At 48.0% G+C, this 25,896-nt stretch overlaps 1 protein-coding gene across 6 annotated transcripts in view; it reads right to left on the bottom strand.

Moving 5' to 3' along the window:
* TRIO (trio Rho guanine nucleotide exchange factor) overlaps positions 1-2,745 on the bottom strand; it is a 370,719-nt gene extending 367,974 nt beyond the window's left edge. For 3 of the 6 annotated variants that reach the window (XM_063724059.1, XM_063724056.1, XM_054555417.2), the window contains exon 1: positions 2,116-2,298. In XM_063724059.1, coding sequence (XP_063580129.1) covers positions 2,116-2,272 — 157 coding nt within the window. In that variant the 5' untranslated portion in view covers positions 2,273-2,298. Of the gene's footprint in view, positions 1-968; positions 1,184-1,464; positions 1,958-2,115 lie in introns of those variants that run through there. The other 3 variants (XM_024247673.3, XM_063724058.1, XM_054555416.2) reach the window with 3 other exon arrangements.
* Positions 2,746-25,896: the final 23,151 nt, after the last annotated feature.

Here is a 25,896-nt window from a genome sequence, read left to right as displayed (position 1 = left end):
AAACAACTAAAAGTTAAGTTTGTCATTTTGGAGGGCAGAAGAAAGGAACAAGCCAGTGAGCAACATTACCTGGTTCTGACCCAAACGGAACATGAACAGGAGCCCTGGCGGCGGGGGCAGCATAGGCCTAAGCAAACGCAAGAGCAGACAACTCCTGGAGAGAGCCACGCCGACAGGCAGCAAGTCTTCGGTGTCTTTTAGGGAGGGCTCTTAGCAGCAGTAGAAGTGATTTTTGTACTATACATAATAGAGATGTAAAAAAGCCTGGTCTCACAAGCACCAAAAAATCCATCTCCAACGCAGAAGAGCCTCTCTAACAGAGAGGAGATGAATTCTGCACAGAATCTATTATTCTGTGACAGGTAGTACAGAGAGAAAGCTAGACTTAGCTTCAGGGCATGAAGGGAATACGTCCCAGTTCTGCTATTAAGAGGTAAGACGGGGCTGCTCTACCTGGCCAGTTGCACCAAAAAAAAAAGTGGGGGGGGGGGGGGTGGTAGCTTTATTTAGAAGGAGCTCATGTTTTCCTAAACTTTTGCTTTCTGCAGGCACTTCACAAGGAGAGTGAGCACTGGGGAGTAGATTAACCCCAAGCTAACACTGGACAGTCGGCTGTGTCACTCCCAGCCACAACCAATCTGCTAAAATGAATCAAAAATAACCCCGCCTAACAAAGATCAAGACAACCAAGAGAAGACAGTACTAAACCAGGTATCTACCAGCACTGCTAACTTCTGCCTCTCACCATCGCCCTCCCGCTGCACTTGCTCCTCGTGACCCGGATTAGGGAACTGATCTCACCGAATCTGGGGAGGTGATTTTCAAAGAGGCCACGGAAAAGCGTGAGCCGCCGACCTCCTGCGCGTCCCCCAGCGCAGGGCCGCTCCCCCGGCCCGTCGGTGTCCCCAGCCCAGCCATCCTCCCCGGGGCCGCCACCAGCACCCCCGCCCGCCTCTCCAGGCCCGGACCTGGCCCGCTCTCCAACGCGGAGTCTGCATCCTCCCTGCCCCGTGCCCGGCCCGCTAAGGACTGCGCTCTGGGCTGCGGGCCCCGAGGCCGCCGCCGCCGCCGCCGCCACCGCCGCCGCCTCCTCCTGCTGCTGCTCAGCCGACGCGCGAGCAGACCGGACTGGGCGCGGGGACGCGGGACGCGGGACGCGGGGACGCGGGCCCGGCTCGCGAGGGATCTGGGCCGGAGCGGGAGGAGGCGCCGCCGCTGGGGTACCGGGGACGCCCTGTCACGCCCCCTGCGCAGCAAACCCGGCGCCCCTCCCGCGGACCGGTCGCCACCCGCGCCTCTCCCGCGGCCACCCCCTCCGCGCCGGGGTGGACTCGGGGCCACCTGGCACTGCCTCCACCTCCACGCCACCCACACAGTGCCCCGCGAGCCCCAGCCCCGCGCCGCCCTCCCGGGGCCACGTTCCCAGCTGACCCTCCCGGGTCGTCCCCGGAGACAATGGCTCACCGCGCCTCCCGGCCCTCCGAGCTTCAGCTCGGCCACCGTCCCCACTCCCTGAGCAGTGAGTGCCGTGACTGCCCCGTTTCACAGAAGTGTAGACCAAGGCCGGGGAGATGACAGGCTAGAGGGCCAAGCAAAGAAACCCGGCTGCTAATGGGGTCGAAGAGGGTCCAGATACAAATCAGTCAGAGACAGGCACAGATCAGAGACCAATTTCCCGTCCCGGACCGGCCCCGGCTCAGTCCGCTCGGCCTCCGGGGTAAGAGCCTCCGCCCACGCCATCTCCGCCGCCGCCTCCTCGGTCCTCCAGCGAAAGAGACAAAGAGCCGGCGCCCCAACCCGCGAAGCCGCGGCTGCCGGGAGCGGCAGACCGGGGGATTCTGCCCTAAAACGAGGGGCGGGCGCAGGGAAGGCGAGGTGGTGGCGTTCGGGCCAAGCTGCCGCGCGCCCGGCTGCGCGGGCAGCGGGACACGCGGATGTGGGGCGGGCAGCCCCGGCGCGTGGAAGCAGTGGTCCCAGGCGAGAGCGTGCGGGCCCCTACGGACGGACTGGCGGGCACCAGCGCGCGGTGGCCGGAGCTCGGCAGCACCGCGGCGGGTTGGCCGAGCGCTTGGGGCAGCGCCGCTGGGCGGGCGGGCCGGCCGCAGTTGCACTCACCGGATCGGAAGAAGGCCGCGATGTCGGCCAGGTCCTTGGCCGCCTCCTCTGCCCCCTCGCCGGCACCGCCCCCGCAGCCCGATCCAGCCGCGCTGGCCGCCGCTGCAGGGCCGGAGGACGCGGCGGGGGCGGCGGCGCCGCCGCTGCTGCCGCTCATGGCTGCGGCGGCGCCCGCGGCCGCGCCCGCCTCGGGCCCCGCGCCCCTAGCGCCGCGTGCCGCCCGCTCCGCGCCGGGCCTGGCGGCGCCGAGCACCCAGCTGCCCGCGCCCGGCGCGCGGACGCAGAGCCCCGGGGCGGCGGGGGGCGGCGGCGGCGGCGGCTCGGCCCAAGGAGCGCGCCCACATAGACGAGGACTCCGCCCGGTAGCCGCGAGCTGGCCGAGGGGCGGAGGCGCGGAGCCACGGCCTCCCGGGCGCCGGCCGGAGCGCGGGCAGCAGCACGCGCCGCCCGGACACACAGTCGCGAGGGCGGGGGCCCGTGGCCGGCGAGAACTCCGGGATCACGGGAGCCGGCGGCTGCCGCGAGCCTCCATCTTGATTTCAATGGGGAAGGAAGGAGGGGGGAGGGGGAAATCACGGCCGAGGGAACCCGGGTGAAAGGAAAAGGGAGAGCAGGGAACGGAGAGGAAGGGAAAAAAAGAGGGGCTTCGGGAATTTCCGGCGAACTTCGTCAGGGGCCGAGCCTGAGCTCGGCAGTGGGCGGAGCCTGGGGGAGGGGCGGGGCCGCGTTGGGCGGCTGGGCTCCCGTAGAGCCGGCGGGGAGGCTGCGGGAACATTCGGTTTGGTTCGGTCTCCTTCCCCGGGGCAGCTCCAAGCCTTGGAAGGCGCAGGAAAGCTCTGACCAGTCGGGGCGGACCTTCCCAGGCCCGGCATTGCGCCCCCAAGCGGGGCGCTGGCTCCTGCACCGGTGCGCGGTCCCCTGAGCGCCGAGGCGTTTCGTCGTCTAGCCCGCAAGGCGGGGTGACGCGGGCCGGGGCGGGTGCCTCCCTAGTGGGCTTAGCGCTGGCCCTGGCTCGGGGAGGGGGCTTCTTAATAGTTGTTGAGTGAACAGAGAGGGTCCGAAAACAGGTTATCTGCTCCAGTCCCGGAGGCCACGGTACTCCTACGGGTACAAAGCTCTCCTGTAAAATGGGATTCCTCTCGGTGTATCCCCATCTCCCAGGGGACTTTCGGCTGCTGAACCTCGGGTTCACGGCTCCTCAGTCCTTACTCCGCCGAATGAATGGGGAAGATCACGGGGTCTGGGGAGGCCAAAAGAAATGTTCCTTTGTGGAAGATCCGTGTCAAATCAGCGCTGGACGAATATTCTAGTTCAAAACGCCTATGCCCCGGCTACAAGGAGAGTGAAAGGATCCAGTGCCGGGGGAAACAGGCAGAAGCAAGAGAGATGAAAAACAACTGGGTGATGAAACCACCACACGAGTATACTGGAAATAGACAAATATAAATGGGTGGATGGTGGCCATCAAATCTTCACTGTTGGAGTGGGAGGTTACAGCCAGAAGAGGCTAGAGTGATCCTTGTGGTACAGGGTTAAGAGTTGGAGACATCGGTATGGACTCATGTTTGGGGTGTACATCTATATTATATATTCATAATGTATATAATGGGTCTGCACAGAGATTTGTAGATACATGGTAGTACACATACTTGTATCTCTTTGCTTTGTCAGCTGAGTGGGCCTAGACACAACACTCTGTAGCAACGAATACACCTAGCGCTCTGATCTTGCTTCTAATACCATTCTCCAATAAAAGGAGCCAGAGCTCCTTGAGGAAATGGCTGATTCTAGGACTGCGACAGGAAATATTCAAGGTGTGCCTGGAGCACCTAGTGCCAAAAGGTAGGTAATTTGCTCCCCGCTGAAAAAAAATTTTTTTTAATCCACATCAGCTATGGTGGGGGTACCTCAAAGGGACACAGGAGCTAATTGAAAGCGCTCCCAGTGGCCAAAGCTGAAACGATTTGAGCGAGAAAATAAAGCAGAATGTGATTATAACCAAAAGTATAAAATAAATTATGCATGAGTCTATAGTGATGAAAATAAATGATTAAGCAAATAAGTGGGATTAAGTAATATATAATATAGTATTTTTAAAATTAAGTAAATCAGTGGGATTAAGTAAATACATTGGGAACAATTCTAAATAATTTATGTAGATACTGTGCCCTCCATGAAATGGAGGAGCCCTCTCCTAAACTGTGGACTGCACATAGTAACTTCCTTCCAAAGAATACAAAATGGAAAGGAGGGGAAAAAGAGTAAGTTTACAGTGGAGAAATGTGACAAACACTACCTCAGCCAGGTGATCAAGGTGAACAGCAGAAGCAAGAAGGCGTGTTGATACTATGTACCCTTGATATGATGTGATGAGACCAGCATTTTACCTTTGTGGTCTTCCTCTCGAAAACCCATAACTCCGATCCAATGATGTGAACAACGGTAGATGAATCCCAGCTGAGGGCATTCTAGAAACAACCAGGCCAGTACTCCCCCAAACTGCCCAAGTCATCAAAAATAAGGAAATTCTGTATAAGTGTCACAGCCAAGAGGAGCCTGAGGAGACAGGATGACTAAATGGAATATAGTGTTCTTGACGGGATCCTGGAACCACAAAAGAACATTAGGTAAAAACTAAGAAAATCTGAAAAACATATGGACTTTAATCAATAGTGATAAACCAACATTGCTTCTTTAATTGTGAGAAATGTACCATATGAGTAAAAGATGCTAATAATAAAAGAAATTTGGTGTGGGGTATATGAGAACTCTGTACTGTCTTCACAAATTTTCTGTAAATGTCAATCTATCCTAAAATAAAAGTTTATTTTAAAAGTTATTGAAGAATTGCATGGGCAGTATATCCCAAAAAATAATGCAGTAGGTCCAAATTTCACAGGCCATCAGCTCACATGTGCTGACAACATTCCTTTGATTTTTCCCTCAGTTAATTTGAGTCTCCAGCTCCCACTGGCCCTATGGCAGAAAGCTTAGTTTTAGTTTAGGGAAAACTCAATCTCTTGGGGTTTTCTTTGTCAATTAGATGTTCTTCCCTCCCCCTATCTTCTCCCCAAAATTGTAGCCAAGCTCTCAAGGCTTTCACTCCAGGTGGCAGCAGAGAGGTACCTGGTCCTTAATCATCATGGATTTATGCTGGCATGGGTGTATAGCTGTGTCCCTCCACCCTGGCATCCTGCCTGGATTGCAGGAATTGCTCAGGCCTTGCCTTCTGCTGTTACTTCTCTCCCATCCATGGGAACTCCGGAGGTCAGCTGGCAGTCAGTGCCACTCCTGAGCTATTCCCAGCCACCCAGGGAAATAATCAGCTGCTCACTGGAGTGCTCAGACCTCCCCCCAACCACCAGCAAGGCTCCCTTCCCAGCCAGTCTCAGAAAACAAGACTAGGACTGGGTGTGGTGGCTCACGCCTGTAATCCCAGCACTTTGGGAGGCCGAGGCGGGCGGATCACGAGGTCAGGAGATGGAGACCTCCCGGCCAACATGGTATCTCTACTAAAAATACAAAAATTAGCTTGGCGTAGTGGCGCATGCCTGTAATCCCAGCTACTCGGGAGGCTGAGGCAGGAGAATCGCTTGAACTCCGGAGGCGGAGGTTGCAGTGAGCCTAGATCGCGCCACTGCACTCCAGCCTGAAGACAGAGCAAGACTCCGTCTCAAAAAAAAAAAAAAATTGGCCGGGAGTGGTGGCGGGCGCCTGTAGTCCCAGCACTTTGGGAGGCCAAGGCAGGCGGATCACGAGGTCAGGAGATTGAGACCATCCTGGCTAACATGGTGAAACCTCGTCTCTACCAAAAAATACAAAAAATTAGCCGGGCCTGGTGGTGGGCGCCTACAGGCTTAGGCAGGAGAATGGCGTGAACCCGGGAGGCGGAGCTTGCAGTGAGCCAAGATCGCGCCACTGCTCTCCAGCCTGGGCAACAGAGCGAGACTCCCTCTCAAAAAGGAAAGAAAAAAAAAGAAAGAAAACTAGACTAAGATCTCTGCTCTCCAATCTCTCAAGCCTATCTGGGTACAAGCTCTTTTCTCAGAGGCTCATCAGGGTTTGACACTATCCATCTCCTTTCCCCAAAATTGAAGAATATTGATGTCGTCTCCAGAAAGAAAATCTCACTCCAGTTTTGTCATGCTTTCTTCCAAATCTGTTGGTTTTTTTGACATAAACTTTGTGTTCCACTGGAAACTCAGCTCCTAATATTCAACAATGTTTTCCCCCCAATTATTCCTTCTGCCATGGATTCCAAAATGTCTCTTAAAATTCAGAAGCCAAGTGCCAACTTATTTTTTTCTCTTTGCATCCCTCCCATAATAACCCTACCGTGTGGATAGTGAATACAGAGCTCCTCTCTGCTGCCAAAATGGTGGAGAAAGGTCAAGAATTTGAAAAAGTCAAAACTGCTTAGGAGAGAGGGACAGACTGGATGAAATGCAGCCACAGAAAGATTGGCAATACCTTGGTGGTGGTGCCTGGGAAGTGACAACTGGAAAAAGCTGACTCGTATTGGAGGATTCTTGGGTGGAGGCAAGTTCTGGGGATGGGAGTTGGCCTGAAAGAGAATGTGGCTGAGTGGTAATGACGGCTAAGGATGTTGGGAATCGCCATGTCTGGAGAATGGTGTGGATTTGGGCAAAATGAGCTCTCTAGGGTTGGGACTAAGATATTGACCAATTCTGTCTCAGGGAGAGTCAGTTCCAAGAACACTATATAGAAGATTTGTGTCTGAGTGTGGGACTTGCTTCCAGGCTCACCCAGATTGCAGTAAGAGAAAGAGGCCGCACACAGGTTTTTCCCTTCTGCCATCTGAGCATGTGGAGTGGGGTATCTAAACAGGGTTTCATGACAGCTGCTGTTGATGCTGCACAACCTTCAAAATTCAGCTCAAATTTCATCGCTTCTGGTGAACCTCTGAAGCCCTATTCACAGGCATGGGGCCTCGAGAATTGTCAGGTGGTCATCAGGGTGGATTGGTAAAGAATCTTCTGGGCTCTTTCCACCAGTGGTTTTTCCAGTCATTGGAATAGCTCTGAATATACTAATCAAGCAGAGGACTGGGTGAGAGGTAGAAGAGGGAATTAGGAGGAATGTGCCTAGGAAAAGACCAGGGGATGGAATTTGGGAGCATTTGAGTTGTGTGTGTGTGTGCACGCGTGTATGTGCCTGTGTGTGTGTGTGTGTGTGTGTGTGTGTGTGTGTGTGTGTGTACACATGCTTTTGCTTCCGTAGATGTTGGCTTGGAATTGATGAAGATATTGATCTGGTAGCAGGAAAACCCAGCAATTCAGGGGAATAAAAGATATAGGTAGATTTGGCTTTGAATAAAGCTGAAATTTGGAAGTTGCAGTGAAGGTTTTATTATTACTAGTATGTAAATGAGAGATGTATAGGAGAAGTGACAATGTCTGTATTTGCTGCCTTGGCTTCCAATTGATCCATTTTCCAGGCTTGTTGCTTAAAAACAGCTGACTTGCTGTTCTTGGCCAGTAATTCAAAGAATTCCAAATTGAGCTTCTAGCCTGAAATCTGCAGAATCTGAAATTCTACCTGGTGAGATTCATTCATTCTGATCCTGGCCAACTTTTGGTCTTCCAGATTTCTCTTTAAAGGATAAATACTCCTGGGAATGCTAACACCTTAAGCCTTTATCACTTAATACCTCATAGAGAAGATTAGTGGATTAGCCAAGAATTGGTCCAAAGTAATGAGGGATAAAAGAAAGAAAAGAGTGATGGGAGGCACCAATAAAAAAAGTACTGGTGGGGCACAGTGGCTCATGCCTATAATCTCAACACTGTGAGAGGGCAAGAGGATAGCTTGAGGCCAGGAGTTCGAGGCTGCAGTGAGCTCTGATTGAACCATTGCACTTCAGCTAGGGTGACAGAGTGAGACCCCATCTCAAAAAAAAAAAAAAAAGAAGAAAAGCACTGACTTTGCTTGTGCCTAGAGCTGGTCTTACTGCTTCTGTCTAGTGTATAACCTGAGCAAGGTCTTCCTTAGTGCATTTGCAACAGTAATGAGGGTTTTTATATTCGAGGCTCACTGATTACTTACTGAAGGCCTCCCATTGCATACAGGAAGCCATCTAAAGACTCTATGTCCAGTTTTAGACTGTTCTAGAAGCCTTGATTTATTCATGCTGTAAACATGTTCTGAGCCCCTACTATATGGAAGATGCTCTTCTAAGCTAGTGAACAAAACCAGCCAACATTCTTGCCCTCGTAGAACTTACTTCGTCATAGGGTGGGATGGGTATGACAGACAATAAGCAAATAAGTAAAATGCATCGTGGCCGAATGACAATAAGTGCAATGGAGAAGAATAAGACAGGAAAAGGGGTGAAGTCTGAGGGACGAAGCAGTGCAACATTTGATGCAACATTTGAGCAAAGATCGGAAAGAGATAAGACAATGAGGGTGTACATCTGTGCCAAGCATGGTGGCTCACGCCTGTAATCCCAGCACTTTGGGAGGCCAAGGCAGGTGGATCACCAGAGGTCAGGAGTTTGAGACCAGCCTGAGTAACATGGTGAAACCCCGTCTCTACTGAAAATACAAAAATTAGCCGGGTGTGGTGGCGTGTGTTTGTAATCCCAGCTACTTGGGAGGCTGAGGCGGGAGAATTGCTTAAACCTGGGAAGTGGAGGTTGCAGTGGGCCGAGATCACGCCACTGTAGTCCAGCCTGGGCAACAGAGCAAGACTCTGTCTCAAAAAAAAAAAAAAAAGAGTGTACATCTAGGGGAAGAGGACTTAAGGGAGGTGAAACAGAAAATGCAAAGGCCCTGAGCAGGAGCATGCGTTGCTATTTGGAGAATATAGGAGATGCCACTGTAGCTGGGGGAGGTTGGGTGTGGGGGATGAACAGTGGATCTGGTTGGTGAGGTACAGGAATCTCAGCAGGTGCTCTGTAAGGACTCTGCCTTTTCAAAAGAATGTGGTTGCAGATGTGCATTGTTGTATGGGAAGATTCTACGTGATTTCAGGTTGAAAGTAGATTATGTGGACTCATTAGAATGTTCGGGGATAAAGCAGAAGTTTGTAAAAAGTTTTGTAAAAGATGGCCATGGGGCTTTCTCTAGAAACCAGCTACTGTCATCTCCCAGGGGAGAAGTCTCAGTAAGATGCTCAAGAACCACCACACCAAGTGATGGGACCCCTGCCCAGGGCTGGGAGAGCAAGGATACCTCCTGCGGAGGTAACACCAAGGCAGTGGGAATTGGCCCCATCATTGCTGATCACCCCACAGCCAACCCAACTGGGTCTGCAACCACACCCCAGAGGACTTCCTCCCCCACAAGGTGAGGGGACCTGCCCACGGACCTCCCTCCTCCTCCCACCACCCTGCAGGTCTCAGGGACCAACAGAAGAGAATGCAGGCACAGCTCGAAAATCACTTCTTAGAGAGCACCTCCTCTCCAGCCTTTTTTTACTTTCTGTTTATTTATCTTCTGGCCTCAGGGCCACATCATGGCTGCACAAAGCAACAAAGAAACCCAGTGAGTGGATTGGATTTGTTTTCAAAACCAGTGCAGTTAACTACCTTCTTCTAGAGACACAAGGGTAGATATTGTCATGGAGGGAAAAGAAGCCCCAAGAAGAAGTGGTTTTCAGCCCCAGCTCTGACACCGACTAGCTATGTGATCCTGGGCAAGTGAACTGGAACTAGAGAAGTGAATCTTGCCTGTCTGGCCCCTACCTTCAGGAAAGCCAAGTCCTCAAGGAAAATCACACGTGTAGTCATTAGTTATATCATATAACTCTCATCTGCCTCCTCCTCCATCCCTGCCTCTCTTCATCAAGGGGTAAGAAAGCACCTCAAGACTGAACTCAACACTGAAAGGAGTGGAGCAACTGGGCAGCAGGGAGAGGCTGGGGGTGGAGGGAATGGGCATGGGGAGCAGGGAGATGGGGCACTGCCCTTGTTCTAACCTGGGTATTAGTCCAGTCTCACACTGCTATGAAGAAATATCCTAGACTGGGTAATTTGTAAAGGAAAGAGGTTTAATTGACTCAAAGTTCCACAGGGCTGGGGAGGCCTCAGGAAACTTACAATCATGGCAGAAGGGGAAGCAAACATGTCCTTCTTCACAAGGCAGCAGGAGAGAGAAGAATGAGAGCCAAGAGAAGGGGGAAGCCCCTTACAAAATCGTCAGATCTTGTGAGAACTTACTATCAAGAGAATAGCATGGGGGAAACCACCCCCATGATTTAATTACCTCCCACCAGTTTCCTCCCATCACAGGTGGGAATTATGGGAACTGCAATTCAAGATGAGATCTGGGTGGGGACACAGCCAAACTATATCAGTACCCATCCCCTTTGCTTACCTCCTTCTAATCACCTCCCTATTTCTGAGATCATCTGGGGGTTCTATAGCTATAAGCACCTCACTGGAAAGGAGATCAGTTCTGGGGAATGGTTCCAGGCCACAGACTCTTACTGAACAAATGGTTGTGGCTTCAGAGCAGAGTTGGGGAGAGGGCAGAGAGCTCCTCCTCACATCCTGGGACAGAGTTCATGTAGCTCACAGTTGGTGGGGTGGAGACAGCTAGTGAGCCATCACCTTTGCTTCTCAAGGATGGCCCATGGGCCAGCTGAGGGCAAGCTGGGAAGGGGGAGTCATGGACCAAGAGCAACTTAAAGGGGGCAATGAATGTGACCATGACCAAGCATTTGAATAGCCCTGCTCCTAGCCCTGATTGCCTTGCACACTGTTGACTTGCCAAATTTCAGCATCAGTTGAATTCTTCACTTTTCTGTGTTTCTATAACTAGAGTTTAAGATTCTTTAAAGTGCAATGGGCATATCTAGGAGTAATTGCAGGGATTAATACCCACCCCCACTCTATGCATCACAACCCTCCCTGCACCCCCACTCTCTCCCTCTCCTAAAAACACCACTAGCTGCACTTCTATCTCTGGACAAGCAAGGTGACCTCAGCTAGCCTGAGGCAACTGTGGGGCTAAGCTGAGAATGCCACTGAGGTCTTGAGTGAGGCACCATGCTAAGTCAGATCAGGGAGGAAAGGTGCCTAGGCCCCTGTCCTTGTACTCTGCTCCCTGCTGGACCCTGGGGAGGGTCCCTGAGGGGTCACGCTAGAGAGAGCCATGCTTATGGGGCTCGTGGAGGGGCAGCAGTGGCACATCTGGATGGCTGCCCATAGCACAGTCTTAACTGGAACCCAGGAGCATGTACAGGTGCTCAGTCCCTTCCTTATGTTCTTAAAATCCAAAAGTTCTCAAAACCAACATTTTTTTGTAACACTTTCGGTGTCAAAAACTGACAATATCACCTGAGGCCATATACACTTTATCCCATTTAGGTTGAATCATAGTATTTTTGCAGCAGATATATTGAAGAGTGTCTATGAACTTCAGAAAGGGTCAGAATTCTGAAATCCATCAGGCTCCTAAAGTCTTGAATAGGGAAATGTAGACATAAAGCTTGTGTACGAATGGCCAATAAGTACATGAAAGGATACTCAGCATTACTAGCCACCTGGGCAATGCAAACCAAGCCAGCATGAGATACCACTTCACCCCCACTGGAATGGCTAAAATAAAGACAACGAATAGCAAGTCACAAGGCTGTAAAGAGCCTGAAACCCTCATTCATTGCTGGCAGGAATGTAAAACAGTACAGCCACTTTAGAAAACAGTTTGGAAGTTCTCCAAAAGTTAAGCATTGAGTTAGCATATGACCTAGCTTATCCACTCATAGGTATTTATTCAAGAGAAATGAAAACATACATATGTCCATACAAAAACCTTTGTACACAAATGTTCTTTGTTTTTTTTGTTTTTGCTTTTTTGAGGTGGGGGTCTCGCTCTGTCACTCAGGCTGGAGTGAAGTGACACAATCATGGCTCAGTGCAGCCTTGAACTCCTGGGCTCAATTGTTCCTCCCACCTCTCCTGAGTAGCTGGGACTACAGGCACGCACCACCACACACAGCTAATTTTTTGTATACTTTTTTTTTTTTGGTAGAGATGGAGTTTCACTACATTACCCAGGCTGGTCTCAAACTGCTGAATTCAAAGCAATCCGCCCACCTCAAGCCCCCAAAGTGCTGGGATTATAGGTGTGAGCCACTGCGTCCAGCCACAAATGTTCTTAGTAGCATTATTCATAATAGCCAAAAAATGGAAATAACTCAAATGTCATTCTACTGATGATTGTATAAAGAAAAAGTTGTATATTCATATAATGGAGTATTATTCAACCATAAAAAGGATAAAGAATTGATACATCTACAACATGAATGAACCATGAAAACATTGTGCTAAGTGAAAGAAGCCAGATGCAAAAGGTCACATCATGTATGATTTTGTTTATATGAAGTATCTAAAATAAGGAAATCCATAGAGGTAGAAAGTAGATTGGTGGTTGCCAGAAGCTGGCAAAGGGAGGAAAGGAAAGTGACACTAAATCAGAGCTTCTTTTATGGGAAATAAAAATGTTCTAAGATTAGATTGTGGTGGCTCACACCTGTAATCCCAGCACTTTGGGAGGCCAAGGAAGGTGGATCACTTGAGGTCAGGAGTTTAAGACCAGCCTGGCCAACATGGTGAAACCCCGTCTCCACTAAAAATAGAAAAATTAGCCAGGCATGGTGGCGGGCACCTGTAATTCCAGCTACTTGGGAGGCTGAGGCAGGAGAATCGCTTGAACCTGGGAGGTGGAGTTTGCAGTGAGCCGAGATCATGCCACTGCATTCCAGCCTGGGCAGCAGAACAAGACTCTATCTCAAAAAAGGAATAGATTGTGGTGACAGCTGCACAACCCTGTGAATATTCTAAAATGTGAACTGTACACTTTAAATGAGTGAATTGTATGGCATATAAATTATATTTCACAAAAACTGTATAAACGTATATCTATAAAGGTCCAGACTGATAGATTACAGCTCTGGCTAATTCAAAATAAAGCAATAGAATGTCAGGGACTCTCAGAACATTCTCAGGCCCAAAAATAAATGATAAAAAGGTCAAACTGGCCAGAAACAGACTGCCACAGTAGTACAGGTTCTCACACGGGATTCCTTCCAGTAGCCAAAATAATACACCAACAACCAAACAACCATGAGCCTCACCATCCTCAACTGCCAGGCCTCACAGGGTCAGCTGAAAAATCTCCCTTGGTAGATGCTGTCCTTGTTCAGCTGCAATGTAGGGTGCTATCCTTCCAACAGCCAGAAAGGGTGAAAGGATCTTTTACGTGCTTTCCTAAAGGAGAGGTATGTGCCAGTTGTATCCACGGAGCTCTGCAGTCTTATGCAGGCTGTGCAGCTGGCAGTTACATTCACTCTTCAGCCTGGTGCCGAAGAAGTTGCAGAATGGCAGGAGAGGATTGTAACAAAACCTGAGGAAGCATGGGCGTTCCTGGAGATTGTGGACTGTGAGGCTAATAAACAGCTAGGGATGTCTCTTGATGCAGTGGTTTTGTCCTGACAACCCAGAGCTTGCAAGAGAGGAAACCAGGGGAATGAATACTGACCTCTCTCTCCTCCCACTATCACTTCTCCTGCTGGCATCTCCCACTAGTGGCACCACCGGGAGTCAGAGAGGAAGGGAACCTGTGAATGGGTCCACAGCGGTCATCCTCCTGAGGACACGGCGAGGTGGAGGAAGGCAGAGAGCAGATACAGTGGGCCAAAGGAGGACATCCAGTGCAGTAATAAAATGGCTCCAGCATTTGGGGGTAATAAATCAGTCAACAGACACTCAACACCTCTCTGAGCATGACACTGTGCATGGAGCTATAAGTGACAAGACATAGTTGGAAAGATAAGACCCAGTCACTTGGTGAGACAATTATGATTACAAAACAGAATATACATTCAAATGAGTAGAAGACACAACAAATGTCAAAAAAACTCAGAGAGGGGAAAACCCTTCTTGCACTGGGGTGATGAAGGAAGAACTCCTAGGTCAGAATTGTATTGCTTTTGGCCAAAGACCAAGACTCACAGTACAAAGAATAAGTACAATGTGATCTTTTAAATAAACTCGGAGATAAGCTATCTGTGTGGAATAGAGAACGTGGACTTCTGAGCATAGACATCAGTAAACATTTAGGCAGAGTTTCATAAAGAAAGCATTAGGCTGGACGCGGTGGCTCATGCCTATAATCCCAGCACTTTGGGAAACCAAGGTGGGCGGATTTACCTGAGGTCAGGAGTTCAAGACCAGCCTGGACAACATGGTGAAATCTCGTCTTTACTAAAAATACAAAAATTAGCCAGGCATGGTGATGCACCCCTGTGGTCCCGGAAGGCTGAGGCAGGAGAATCACTTGAACCTGGGGGTGGAGGTTGCAGTGAGCCAAGATCATGCCACTGTATTCCAGCCTGGACAACAGAGCGAGATGCTGTCTCAAAATTAGAAAAAAAAAATGCATTAGATCAATCTATCGCTGTGTCATTTTACCTTACACACCCTTCAAATATATGCCTTTGGGCCAGGTATGGTGGCTCATGCCTGCAATCCCAGCACTTTGGGAGGACAAAACCAGAGGATCCATTGAGCCCAGGAGTCTGAGACCAGCCTGGGCAACACGGCAAGATCCCATCTCTACAAAACCTAAAAGAATTAGCCAGGTGTAGTGGTGTGCTTCTATAGTCCTAGCAACTCAGGAGGCTGAGGTGGGTGGATTTCATGAGCCTGGGAGGTTGAGGCTGGAATAAGCCAAGATCATGCCACTGTACTCCAGCCTGGGTGACAGAGTGAGACTCTGTCTCAAAAACAAACAAACAAACAACCTATGGCAAAGGACTTTGGTTTTCTTGAAGAGGTAACATAACATTGGTGTTCTGAGCAAGACTCTAGTGATTGAGTGTCTGAATGCTGGCTCTGTTACTCTCCAGATATGCATCCTTGGGAAAATTACTTCATCCCTCTGTGCCTCAGTTTCCTTATCTGTAACATGGAGATAAAAAATAGTGGTTACCTGACAGTGCTGTTGTGGGGATTGAAAAAACTCATGCAAACTAAGGATTTACAATGTGCTGCACTTTCTAGTGCATGATATTGATTAATATTATCTTGCTATTATTATTACTTGAATTGGCTACTCAGATTCATCCCAGCAAACTTCTGCCAGGGTTCCAAACACAGAGCTGACAGTAAGGTCATTCAGGGTGAGGGGTACCACCATTGTCCCTTTTCTCTTTCAGTACTGAATGTGGTTGGAAAAGAGACTATTTATAGGAAGGTCAGATTGTCTAGTTCCATGATCGGATTTAATTAGCTTTTACTACCTGGAGATTTGAAAGAGCTAACTAAATTTGAGACTAGAGCCTATTTGGATATCACCTGCAAGGTTCCAACTGTGTGTTTCCAAAGTCTGCTTTATAGAATCAATTCCACAGGAAGTTAATTACTGTTATTGTTCAAAAGTTCTGTGCTGAAATAAGTTTGAACAACTCAGGGCTAAAATGAATGAAACAAATTCCTTTTAGGCAGATATGTGTTTTGCATCCTCAAGAAGGGAATATATGCTGCAGCATTTCCTGAATTTATTGGACTATTTAAGCTTGGCTTTTCATTGAATGTTGAGAGACTGGAAGGGACTTGGAGAATAGTGGCCTACAAGGTTGGAAAAGAGGTTAAAACAAAAACCCTTAGAAGCTGAGTTATTGGACAGCATCATAAAGGAGACATGGTATGATCTCAATCTTGAAGTACTGTAGGCAAGAATGGAGAATAGGCCTGACAGTAGAGCACCATGCTAAATGTAGAAGCGTACATGTGGAGGAGGCAGTGAGTTCAGGTCTGGACCTGACAATCCTGGGAAAGACAAATAGGGGCAACACTGGGGGAGGTCTTGACTGCCAGGTTAATAACTTTAAAACTCCAATAGGTGTTGGGGAGCCACTGCTTGTGAGGTGAGCAGTAAAACAACATAATGAAAATGCTGAATTGGGGAAAATTAGCCTGGCCAATGTGCGCAATGTGGGTTGAAGCAAGAGACCGAAGACAGGGAAAAAAATGAAGCAGCTATTTCTGTGTTCCAGATCAGAGCTTCCAACTGGTGTGCCTAGGTTGGACTGCAAGCAGGTCAACTTAATTGGATCCTTGCACCTACCAGTGCAGCCTGGGGCAGGGGTCGGGGGGTATGGAGTGGCCACAGCCATTTGCCTCCAGCCTGGATAAGCCCAGTGGGCTGAATAAATCATGTTATTTCCTTTGTGTGCCATGACATGAGCAAGGCTGTGGAGCACTAGCCTAGTTGTAAAGGCCTGTGTAGGCCAATGATGGTAGCAATGCAAAGAAAGAATGGCTGGTGGAGATGCCATAAGAAGTGAATGCCAGCAATTGACTCCAGAAGGAGAAAACAGGCATCCACATTGTCATCTAATGGCTGGAATACCAGTTCTCAAACCCAGGAATAACAAGAGGAAAAACAGGGATGATAGCTGGAAACCTGCAACTTCTCACAAAAAGGAGTCCCCAAAGAGAGGGGAGCAAGTCAACTTTCAGGGTTCAGGAAAAGCCTCTAACAACTGCTTTCTGTCGGCAGGTGAAATGCATCTGGATAACACCTCTCTTTGGCTGTGAACGCATGACCTCTCTCATGTTACAATATCCTTCACACAATAGCCAGCAGTTGCATCTTCCTGTGTGGGAGATATTACCTCCACCTCCCTTCCATCCTGCTCTTCGGTACAAAGATTCTTTTCTGAGAAGAAACTCAGGAAGATACCTCCCACCTGCAGAGGGAAGCTCCAGCTGTGTCCTTTAGCATGACTCTTCTCTGCTCAGCTCTACCTAGTTCTTCACAACCTTGGAGAAGCAAGGCAAGGAACTAGTGTCTATTGCTTGAAATATGTCGTGATTTTTCCCTGGTGGTAGGACTGGCATTTGATACCATTCTAAAGCCATGTTCTTTCATTCATTCACTTCCCTCCATTCCAGTCCCCACGTTGGTAATATCTTCTTGGGGCCCTGGTTGTCTTGCATTTCTGTCTCTTCTACTCTCTCTGACATAATCTAATTGGCACCCCCTGATGGTTCTCTTTCCTGAGATAAGCAGAATGAAGGAGAAGTCAATGGTAAGGTGAAGGTGAGACTATTGAACCACAGGGAAGCAAAATTCACACATTGCTGGGCCCCCTCAATCTGCGACTCTAGAAACTCCCCTAGACAGAGCATATCCAGATTATACTACTCTTCAGTCCTACAGGAATAATGAACATTTAACATTAGGTGCTCTGCCTTTATAGGGATTCATCTGCATTTGAGGATGCTGGCCTCATGTTATTTAATTTTCCTTTATTAAATAAAGACCCATGTGTTAGCTGTTTTAAGCTTTGGTAGTAGAAAAGTTTGTCTCTCCTGACAGATGGCCATGCTTTTATGAGCAAATGCAAACTATGTAATTCACCATGTTTCTTTTTATACCTTGGAAGTCAAGATGCTCAGAATTAAGTACGTGCTTTTTTGCATCAGTTTTATAATAATCTATTTCCCTTTGTTATGTGCCTTTTATTCTTTTATCCCTATTTTTAAGGTTTTTACTTCTCTGTTTATCTTTTTGCCTTGAGTTCTTTTCTGAAGGTTGAGATGGATGGATGGATGGATGGATGGATGGTTGGATGAAGGGATGGATGGATGGGTGGATGTATGGGTAGGTGGTTAGATGATATACAGACAGATGGATAGACAGACACATCAAGTGGACTGAATTGTGAAGGGAAAGACAGATTGCAGCACAGTTCCTCTCCTGATCTTTCTTTAGCTATGGGCTTACCTTGTCTTTCAAGCATCTAGGGCTTTCCATGTTTATCAAAATCTTGACAGGCTGTGCAGCATAGTAACTAAGAGTATGGCTCTGGAATCTCAATCAGGTTCAAATTTCAACTTAGCTACTGTATCTGTGTAAATACAAGAACTTTCCCCTCAGCTTCCTCATCTGAGAAATGAGGATAACAGCATTTCCTACCTCATACAGTTATTCTGAGATTTCAATTAGATAACATGTGCAAATAGTATATGAGTATTTTGGGCAGAGCACCGCTTTAAAAGAATTTGGGATGCTGCATTGTTGTAGTGAGTTAACCAGCCAGTGAAAGGTGATATTCATGAACACGTGACATCATTTGTCTCTACAGGTGCCTGAGACTAGGGAAATCTGGGGAGAATCTCATGGAGGTAGGATAGAGGGTATCTGTCTCTCAGGGAAGGGCTGTTCCTCTGGGCCTTCCCCACACTGCAGGTGCACCCTAACCATCCCTCCTTTGACCACAAGCCCAAGGAACTTCCCAAAGGACAGGTTCGATTGTGCCACTCTTTCTCAAAAATCTTTGATTCATTCCTTGCCCTTTAAAATGATCATGGCTAGGCGTGATGGCTCACACCTGTAATCCCAGCACTTTGGGAGGCTGAGGTGGGAGGATCACTTGAGGTCAGGAGTTCAAGACCAGCCTGACAAACATGGTGAAACCCATCTCTACTAAGAATACAAAAATTAGCCGGGCACACTGGCAGGTGCCTGTAATCCCAGCTACTTGGTAGGCTGAAGCAGGAGAATCGCTTGAACCCAGGAGGTGGAGGTTGCAGTGAGCCGAGATCATGCCCAGCCTGGGCAACAGAGCGACACTCCATCTCAAAAAATAAATAAAATAAAATAAAATGATCTTCGTACTCCTCAGTGTGGACATGAAAGATCCTCCTGGCTAATGCCCTGTACCTCAGAATCTCCTGAGGACCTTTATTTGAAGCCTGCTTCAAGCAGAATGGCTGAGGTTGTCCCCAGGGGTCCTACAGTTGTAAGGATTTGACTCACGCCTGGTGTAGGATCTGGGCAGAAACATCCCTCGAATGCCCTGACCTAGGCAGGTGGGGACCTCATCCGCTTACCTATATAGGGCCTGTGCGGACAGCCAAGGAGCACCCATGTCCCACAGTCTTCCACCAACTCTGTGCCCACCATGGGGGCTTTGTTCTCGATAGTCTGAGATGAGCACCCCTCCCTCCCCAACTCCATGCAAGTTTTCTCATTACTCTATTCAGAATCACTTTCCCTTATAATCTAATAAGATTTTTAAGTGACTGACTTTCCCACTAGCTATTTGAGAACGGGGACTAGCCCATTTATTTTTTATGCCCTTTACTATATCTGGCATAATACTTTGCAGAGCTAGTAGATGTTCAATAAATGTCTGTTGAAATAGCAAAATCCAGTTTTTGTCATTTATTTTTAAGTAGGAATGTTAGTCGAGTGATTGCTTCCCTCAAGATGACTTACAATTTTCCTCCAATTATGCAACAGAATGTCTCAAATAGGTTTCCCACGTTAGCAGGCACAGGAGTTTAGAGCCATGCGAACCACACCAGTGGGGAATGCATCTCTGTAAGCCACATGCCTTTCCTAACGTTTCCCTCCGAAAAGAAAGGAAAGAGCAAAGTCAAATCTACCAAACCAAGATTTTGTAGTGGCTGCACTTAATCCAGCTGAACCAGTCTGCTTGTCTAAGCATCTCTTTTCTTTGCCCCTGGTTATTGCCTCCGAACCAGCAGCCAAAAATATAGGATGGGGGAAAACCTGACCCAGAGAGCAAAACGGAGCATTACAGCCTTTGGAGGGAAAAAGCCTTTTGCTGTTGTTGCATCTGTTGTTTTCTCTCTGTCTGTGAAAGGTCAAGATTTATCAGGCATCAGCTCAATTGATCAACAGATACTTATTGAGCCCTATGTGCTAGGGACTATGTTAATGATTTTCTGCAGTGGATCATAATCCCCATTTTAGTAGTATTTATCTCTTTAAACATTTGTGCCTATTGAAAAAGACTTCTTTGTCAGGCGCAGTGGCTCACGCCTGTAATCCCAGCACTTTGGGAGGTCGAGGCGGGAGGATCACCTGAGGTCAGGAGTTCAAGGCCAGCCTGGCCAACATGGTGAAACCCCGTCTCTACTAAAAATACAAAAATTAGCCAGGCATGGTGGTGGGTGCCTGAAATCCCAGCTAATTGGGAGGATGAGGCAGGAGAATTGCTTGAACCTGGGAGGCAGAGGTTGCCGTGAGCTGAGATTGCACCACTGCACTCCAGCTTGGGCGACAAGAGTGAGACTCCCTCTCAAATAAAAAAAGAAAAAGAAAAAGAAAAAAACTTCTTCAAGGTCAGTGAGGAATCACCTTACTTACATGAAATGCAGCTTCTATATAAGTAAGGTGATTTACTTACATAGTGATTTATGTGGTTTCAAGGAATGTGGCTTGCAGGGATGCGCAGCCACATCATGTGCTTCCCATGGCTCTAAACCTCTTTAATGCCTACTTTGATGGGTTCTGCTGGTGCTCACCAGTGCCCATTTTTCTCCTCTTCAAAGGCCCACAGACTACAATTCTCATATTTCCTTGCAGTCAGGTGGGGCCCTGTGACTATATTCTGTTCTTTGTGATATGTACACCCATGTGTGAGCCTCTATTCTCCTTCCCCATCCACATCAGCCTTGAAGCCCACATGAACTAGCTTGGAGCTGCAAGATGGAGCACAGCTACCCATCCTGCAATAGACATGACATGAGTAAAATAGACTTTTACTTTCGTTAAGCCACTGAAATTTGGAGGTCTGTTTGTCAGCACAGTGTTTTGATTAGTACATGTTTTGATTAGTAATTTAGTGGGGGGTTTGGTTTGCTTGTTTGTTTGGTTGGTTTAAATTCTTTCTAAAGGCTCGGTGTCCTCCTTCCTTCTCTCTCTCTTTTTTTTTTTTTTTTGAGATGGAATTTCACTCTGTTGCCCAGGCTGGAGTGCAATGGCGTGATCTTGGCTCAGCACAACCTCTGCCTCCTGGGTTCAAGTGATTCTCCTGCCTCAGCCTCCAGAGTAGCTGGGATTACAGGCATGCACCACCATGCCCAGCTAATTTTGTATTTTCAGTAGAGATCGGGTTTCTCTATGTTGGTCAGGCTGGTCTCGAACTCCCAATCTCAGGTGATCCACTCACCTCGGCCTCCCAAAGTGCTGGGATTACAGGTGTGAGCCACCACGCCCGGCCTGCTTCTCCATTTTTTTTTGAGTGTGATGCAATGAATCATCTCGAGTAGAAACTCACATGCTTAGGCCCCACTGCTGTCTCTCAACTCTCTTTCAACATTCCGTGAACTGACCCCAGGTCATTTCCTTGTTAGTCTACTGGCCCCAGGTCCCACGAAGCACATTTTCATGGCTTTATTTCATGTGTCTTTTCCTAGAAAGTTCATCAGGACCTTATTTCAGCTCCTCAAGCCTGGATTACCCTAACATATGCTAATGAAATGAAATTAAACTTTGCAGACGGTAGCTCTAACCCCTTGGAGTAGTTGTCATAACAGCACTCCTTGCGAACGCTCTATGGCCTGGTTGTCTCCATGCCTCGCCTCCCATCCTCTCTCTAGCCTGCTGCAGTCTGGCTTCTCCCACTACCACTCCAGGGAGTTTACTACCAGCAGCATCAACTAACAGACACTCTTCAGTCCTTGATTTTCTTGTGTGAATGGGAGAGGTGAGAGAGACGCTTGTTCTCTAATCCCAGTGTCTCTCCTTCCATGCGGGTTGAATTACCCGATTGGTGGCTTTGGGAGAAGGAACTGGGCAGGTACAGTCTTGCCTCTCCCTCTTTTCCTCTTGGGAGCAGCTGCTGTGGGGAGCTGGCATTCTGCCCTTCTCTTCCTCCAGGCCCCTGAATGAGGAGGCCTTGCAGGGTTCCAGCACTACCTGTGCCTCAGCAAGGAAGGAGTCCAGGTTTTGCAACTGGAGAGTTCATTACTGCCGCATACCTCCGCCATAGTCTTTGTGATCAATTTCATCAGTAATGAAGGCGGTGGCCAGTTCTCCAATGGCCTACTCCTGTATTTATCTCATAATCAGCTCAGAGTGCAATTAGGGAAACCGGAAAGATTTGTGAAGTCCCCACAAACTTCAGTATGGTTTACCAACCTCCCTTCTCTTGGCTTGTGACCCTAAACCTGGTTTTCTTCCTAACATTCCCTAGTCTTCAGAGATGTTTGTCTCCTCTCCCTACAACCATTCCTTAAATTGCAGTGCTTCTTGTAGTTCTAGTAATTCTAGACACCATCTCTTCTCACTGTTAACAGAAATTTGTAGGAGATTCCATCCATGCCTAGGATTTCTTTTCCCATATAGATGCTAGTGACCCTCAGCCTGCATCTTTAAGGCAGGAATCACTCCTGACCTTCAGACACACATGGCAGCTGCTTAGTGGACAACTGAAACAAAACTCGAATCAACGTATCCAAAACTGAGCTTTTTTTTGTCATCCTTCCCCACTCCTTTCCCCCAAAAACCTCCATTTCAATGAATGCCGTTGTCATCCACCCAGACTTCTGGCCACCATCCCACCCCCTCCCTCAGCTATACCTCCTACATCCAGTCCATCATCTAATTCTCTTGATTTTAGCACTTGAATATATTTATTTGATCTGTTTACATCTTTCCATCCCCACATATTACTGTCACTTTCACCTGAGTTACTACAACACTCAAAAGTGTTACTCTTCCCTTCGAGTTAGCCCTCCAATTTCTTCACCATACTGCTATGATTGCGATCTTTCCTAAGTGCTTTTTTTTTTTCATCCCAATTAGAGTCCCTCAGTAACTCTTTAGTGATAGTCTTGATCTTCAATGTAGCCGACAACATCAGGTCTGCATTTTCCTTTTTTTTGGAAATGGAATCTCACTCCATCGCCCAGGCTAGAAGCAGGGGTGCAATCTCGGCTCACTGCAACCTCCACCTCCTGGGTTCAAGTGATTCTTCTGCCTCAGTCTCCCAAGTAGCTGGGATTACAGGAGCATGCCACCAAGCCCAGTTAATTTTTTTTTTTTTTTTTTTTTTTTGAGATGGAGTCTCGCTCTTGTTGCCCAGGCTGCAGTGCAATGGTGCAATCTTGGCTTATTGCAACCACTCCCTCCCGAGTTCAAGCGATTCTTCTGCCTCAGCCTCCTGAGTTGCTGGGAATACAGACACCTGCCACAATGTCTGGCTAATTTTTGTATTTCTAGCAGAGACAGGGTTTCACCATGTTGGCCAGACTGGTCTAGAACTCCTGGTAATTTACCAGAATTTACTCTGGTAAATTGAACATGCACTAAGCTATACCCTTGTGAGATAATAGAAACCCGTTCTATTTCACAGCAAGCTAGTTTCAGAGCAAGGAAAGAGTTCCTGCTCAGTGTTATGTTTTGCCTTGTGTCTGTGACTGGTCTAGGGCCAGCTTACATCTATTTTACTTAAAGACTCTAATGGACTTTGGTGAACTGACAGCCTTTTTCCCCCCAGAGATCTGTAGGTAATGATTATACCCAGAACACTATAATTTAATGATATAACAGATGTTGGCATATTAAAGAGTAATAATCTGATTTGAATTCAGGTCTTTGTCAAAAGTAATAAAAGATGTGCATGGTGGCTTACACCTGTAATCCCAGTGCTTTGGGAGGCTGAGATGGGATGACGAGGTCAGGAGTTCAAGACAAGCCTGGGCAAAATAATGAGAGCCCATCTCTTTAATAATAATAATAATAATAATAATAATAATAACTGGGTGTGGTGGTGCATGCCTGTAGTCCTAGCTACTTCGGAAGCCCCTTAAGGTCAGGAGTTGTAGGTTACAGTGAGCTATGGTCATCACACCACTGCACACTCTGGCCTAGGCAACAGAGCAAGACCATGTCTCTAAAAAATAAAAATAAAAAAGCACATAGGTAATGTTTCTCAGGACAGAGAGGAAGCTTCGTGTCTTAGTGTACTGGGGCACGGTTTCACCTTCTTCACAGTTCTCTCATTGAAGATATAGTCTGAGAATTTCCTATCTGAAGTAGATGCTTTTGGTGGCAATATGACAATATGTCTGATTATTGTCAAAAGAAGAAATATGGTAGAAATGCAGAACTTTCAGGAAAAAAAACTACAATTGACGAATTGTGATAGAGGCCTATTTAGCTCTTACTGGTCACTGTCACTTGGTAATTTTGTTGCAGACATGGGAAAAAATTTCACTTTCAAGATAGAGTATAAAACATGTAACACTGAGCTTGGCACTTCTGTATGAGCATTATTTCTCCCATACCTTCTTTGGTCAAAGAACGCCAACACAGTTGAGACTTAATGCCTGCTGAAAACAGCCTAATAGAGGAGCGGAAATTTTCCAACAAGCCCCTCATTGGAAGATCCAGTTCTCGATGGATTTTTTTTTTTTTTTTTTTTTTTTTTTTTTTTTTGAGGAATCTCACTCTTTTGTCCAGGCTGGAGTTTAGTGGTGCAATCTTGGCTCATTGCAACCTCCGCTTCCGGGTTCAAGCAATCCTCCTGCCTCAGCCTCTCAAGGAGCTGGGACTACAGCTGCACACCACCACATCCAGCTAGGTGTTTTTGTATTTTTACTAGAGACAGGGTTTTGCCATGTTGACCAGTCTGGTCCTGAACTCCTGGCCTCAAGTGATCTGCCCGCATTGAGCTTCCCAAAGTGTTAGGATTACAGGTGTGAGCCACTGTGCCCAGGCTTCTTAATGGATTTGAAGGACCTTGGGGACTTGGCTCCATCTTGATATACAATAATGGCTGCATGGTAAACTGTTGGGGCTGCATTTCCCACAAGTGACCTCTTGAGGATGCCTCGGCAGAACCCTGCCCTGGCAACCTCGGGCACTGGGCACGTCCCAACCTCCGCTGTTTTCTGGGCCCTCCTTGGATGGGGATATGCACAGGGACAGGGCTCAGGCGTGGCAGTCTCTGTGAACTGTCTGGGGCTCCCACAGGCGGGCTGGTGCCAGGTTGGCCCCTGAAGCTGCCCATCTTGGCTTCGAGCGCTGGGAGGGTTGTGGTGGGAGGAAAGAAGAGCACTAGGAGGCTCTGGAGCAGCAGCCATTTGCTGTGATTTCACCAGACCTTGCCTTCTAGATATCAGCTGCATGTCAAGGCACCTTCTGAGACTCTTCCATGCTAAATGTCATTGTGGTTTTGCGGTTTGCTATATTCTGAATGCCCAGCTCTGACCCAAACCCTTCACAGCACACACCAGCCCATTGCTGTGGCCACAAGGAAGCCAGCTTTAGTGTGCCTCCTTCCACGTAGGGTAGTCTTCAGCTTACAGATTAGACTCTCTTATCACAAGGTCCTTTGAGGGTTTCTTTAGCCAATTTCCTTAAAGGAGGTGTTAAGATATGTTAGTCACAGAATTCTACCCATGGTGGTATAGAAAAGCTTGTGTGTTAGTGTTTGTTTTAACATTATTTCCCTTGTTTCTTTTTAGGGGGTGCTTTTTAAGGAATTGCCCTCTCCCTCAACTCAGAGTGAAAACACAGAACATTAGGCTGAACCCACCAAGCGAGAGGTCATTCCCAGTTTTAATCCTGCAGAGTGCTAACTGGACCATCCTTGATGCCAACATGCAGGCGTGACCCTCTCTCCTAGTGGCCCACTCCAGGGACCATGTCACTTGTCATGTGAAGGCTTTTGATGTGTTGCAGAAACTGCTGAGGGAAAGCTGTAGACGGCAGCTTGGAGGTTCTTTTTCTTTTCTAACATACTTGTGATACCCATTTCTCTCCACCAAATGCTTGCTCTCTTCATCCAAAGTGCTCTGCATGTTGATGTCAAATATCTGACAAAGAAAATGATAAGGTGTCCAGCCAGAAAGCATGTGCTCAATTTTGAACAGTTCATAGACTTTTAAAATGTGTTCCTCTTTTTTCTAGGCCTTACAAGAGGGAAGATAAAGAAGTCAGACTCTCTGCTTATTCATCCAGTCTGGGAGTGTGTGCAGGTGGC

Source organism: Pongo abelii, chromosome 4 (genome assembly GCF_028885655.2).
Source record: "Pongo abelii isolate AG06213 chromosome 4, NHGRI_mPonAbe1-v2.0_pri, whole genome shotgun sequence".
In the NCBI taxonomy this organism is placed as follows: Eukaryota; Metazoa; Chordata; class Mammalia; order Primates; family Hominidae; genus Pongo; species Pongo abelii.
Note: the sequence above shows the minus strand (reverse complement) of the source record. Positions and strands in the feature narration are given on the sequence as shown.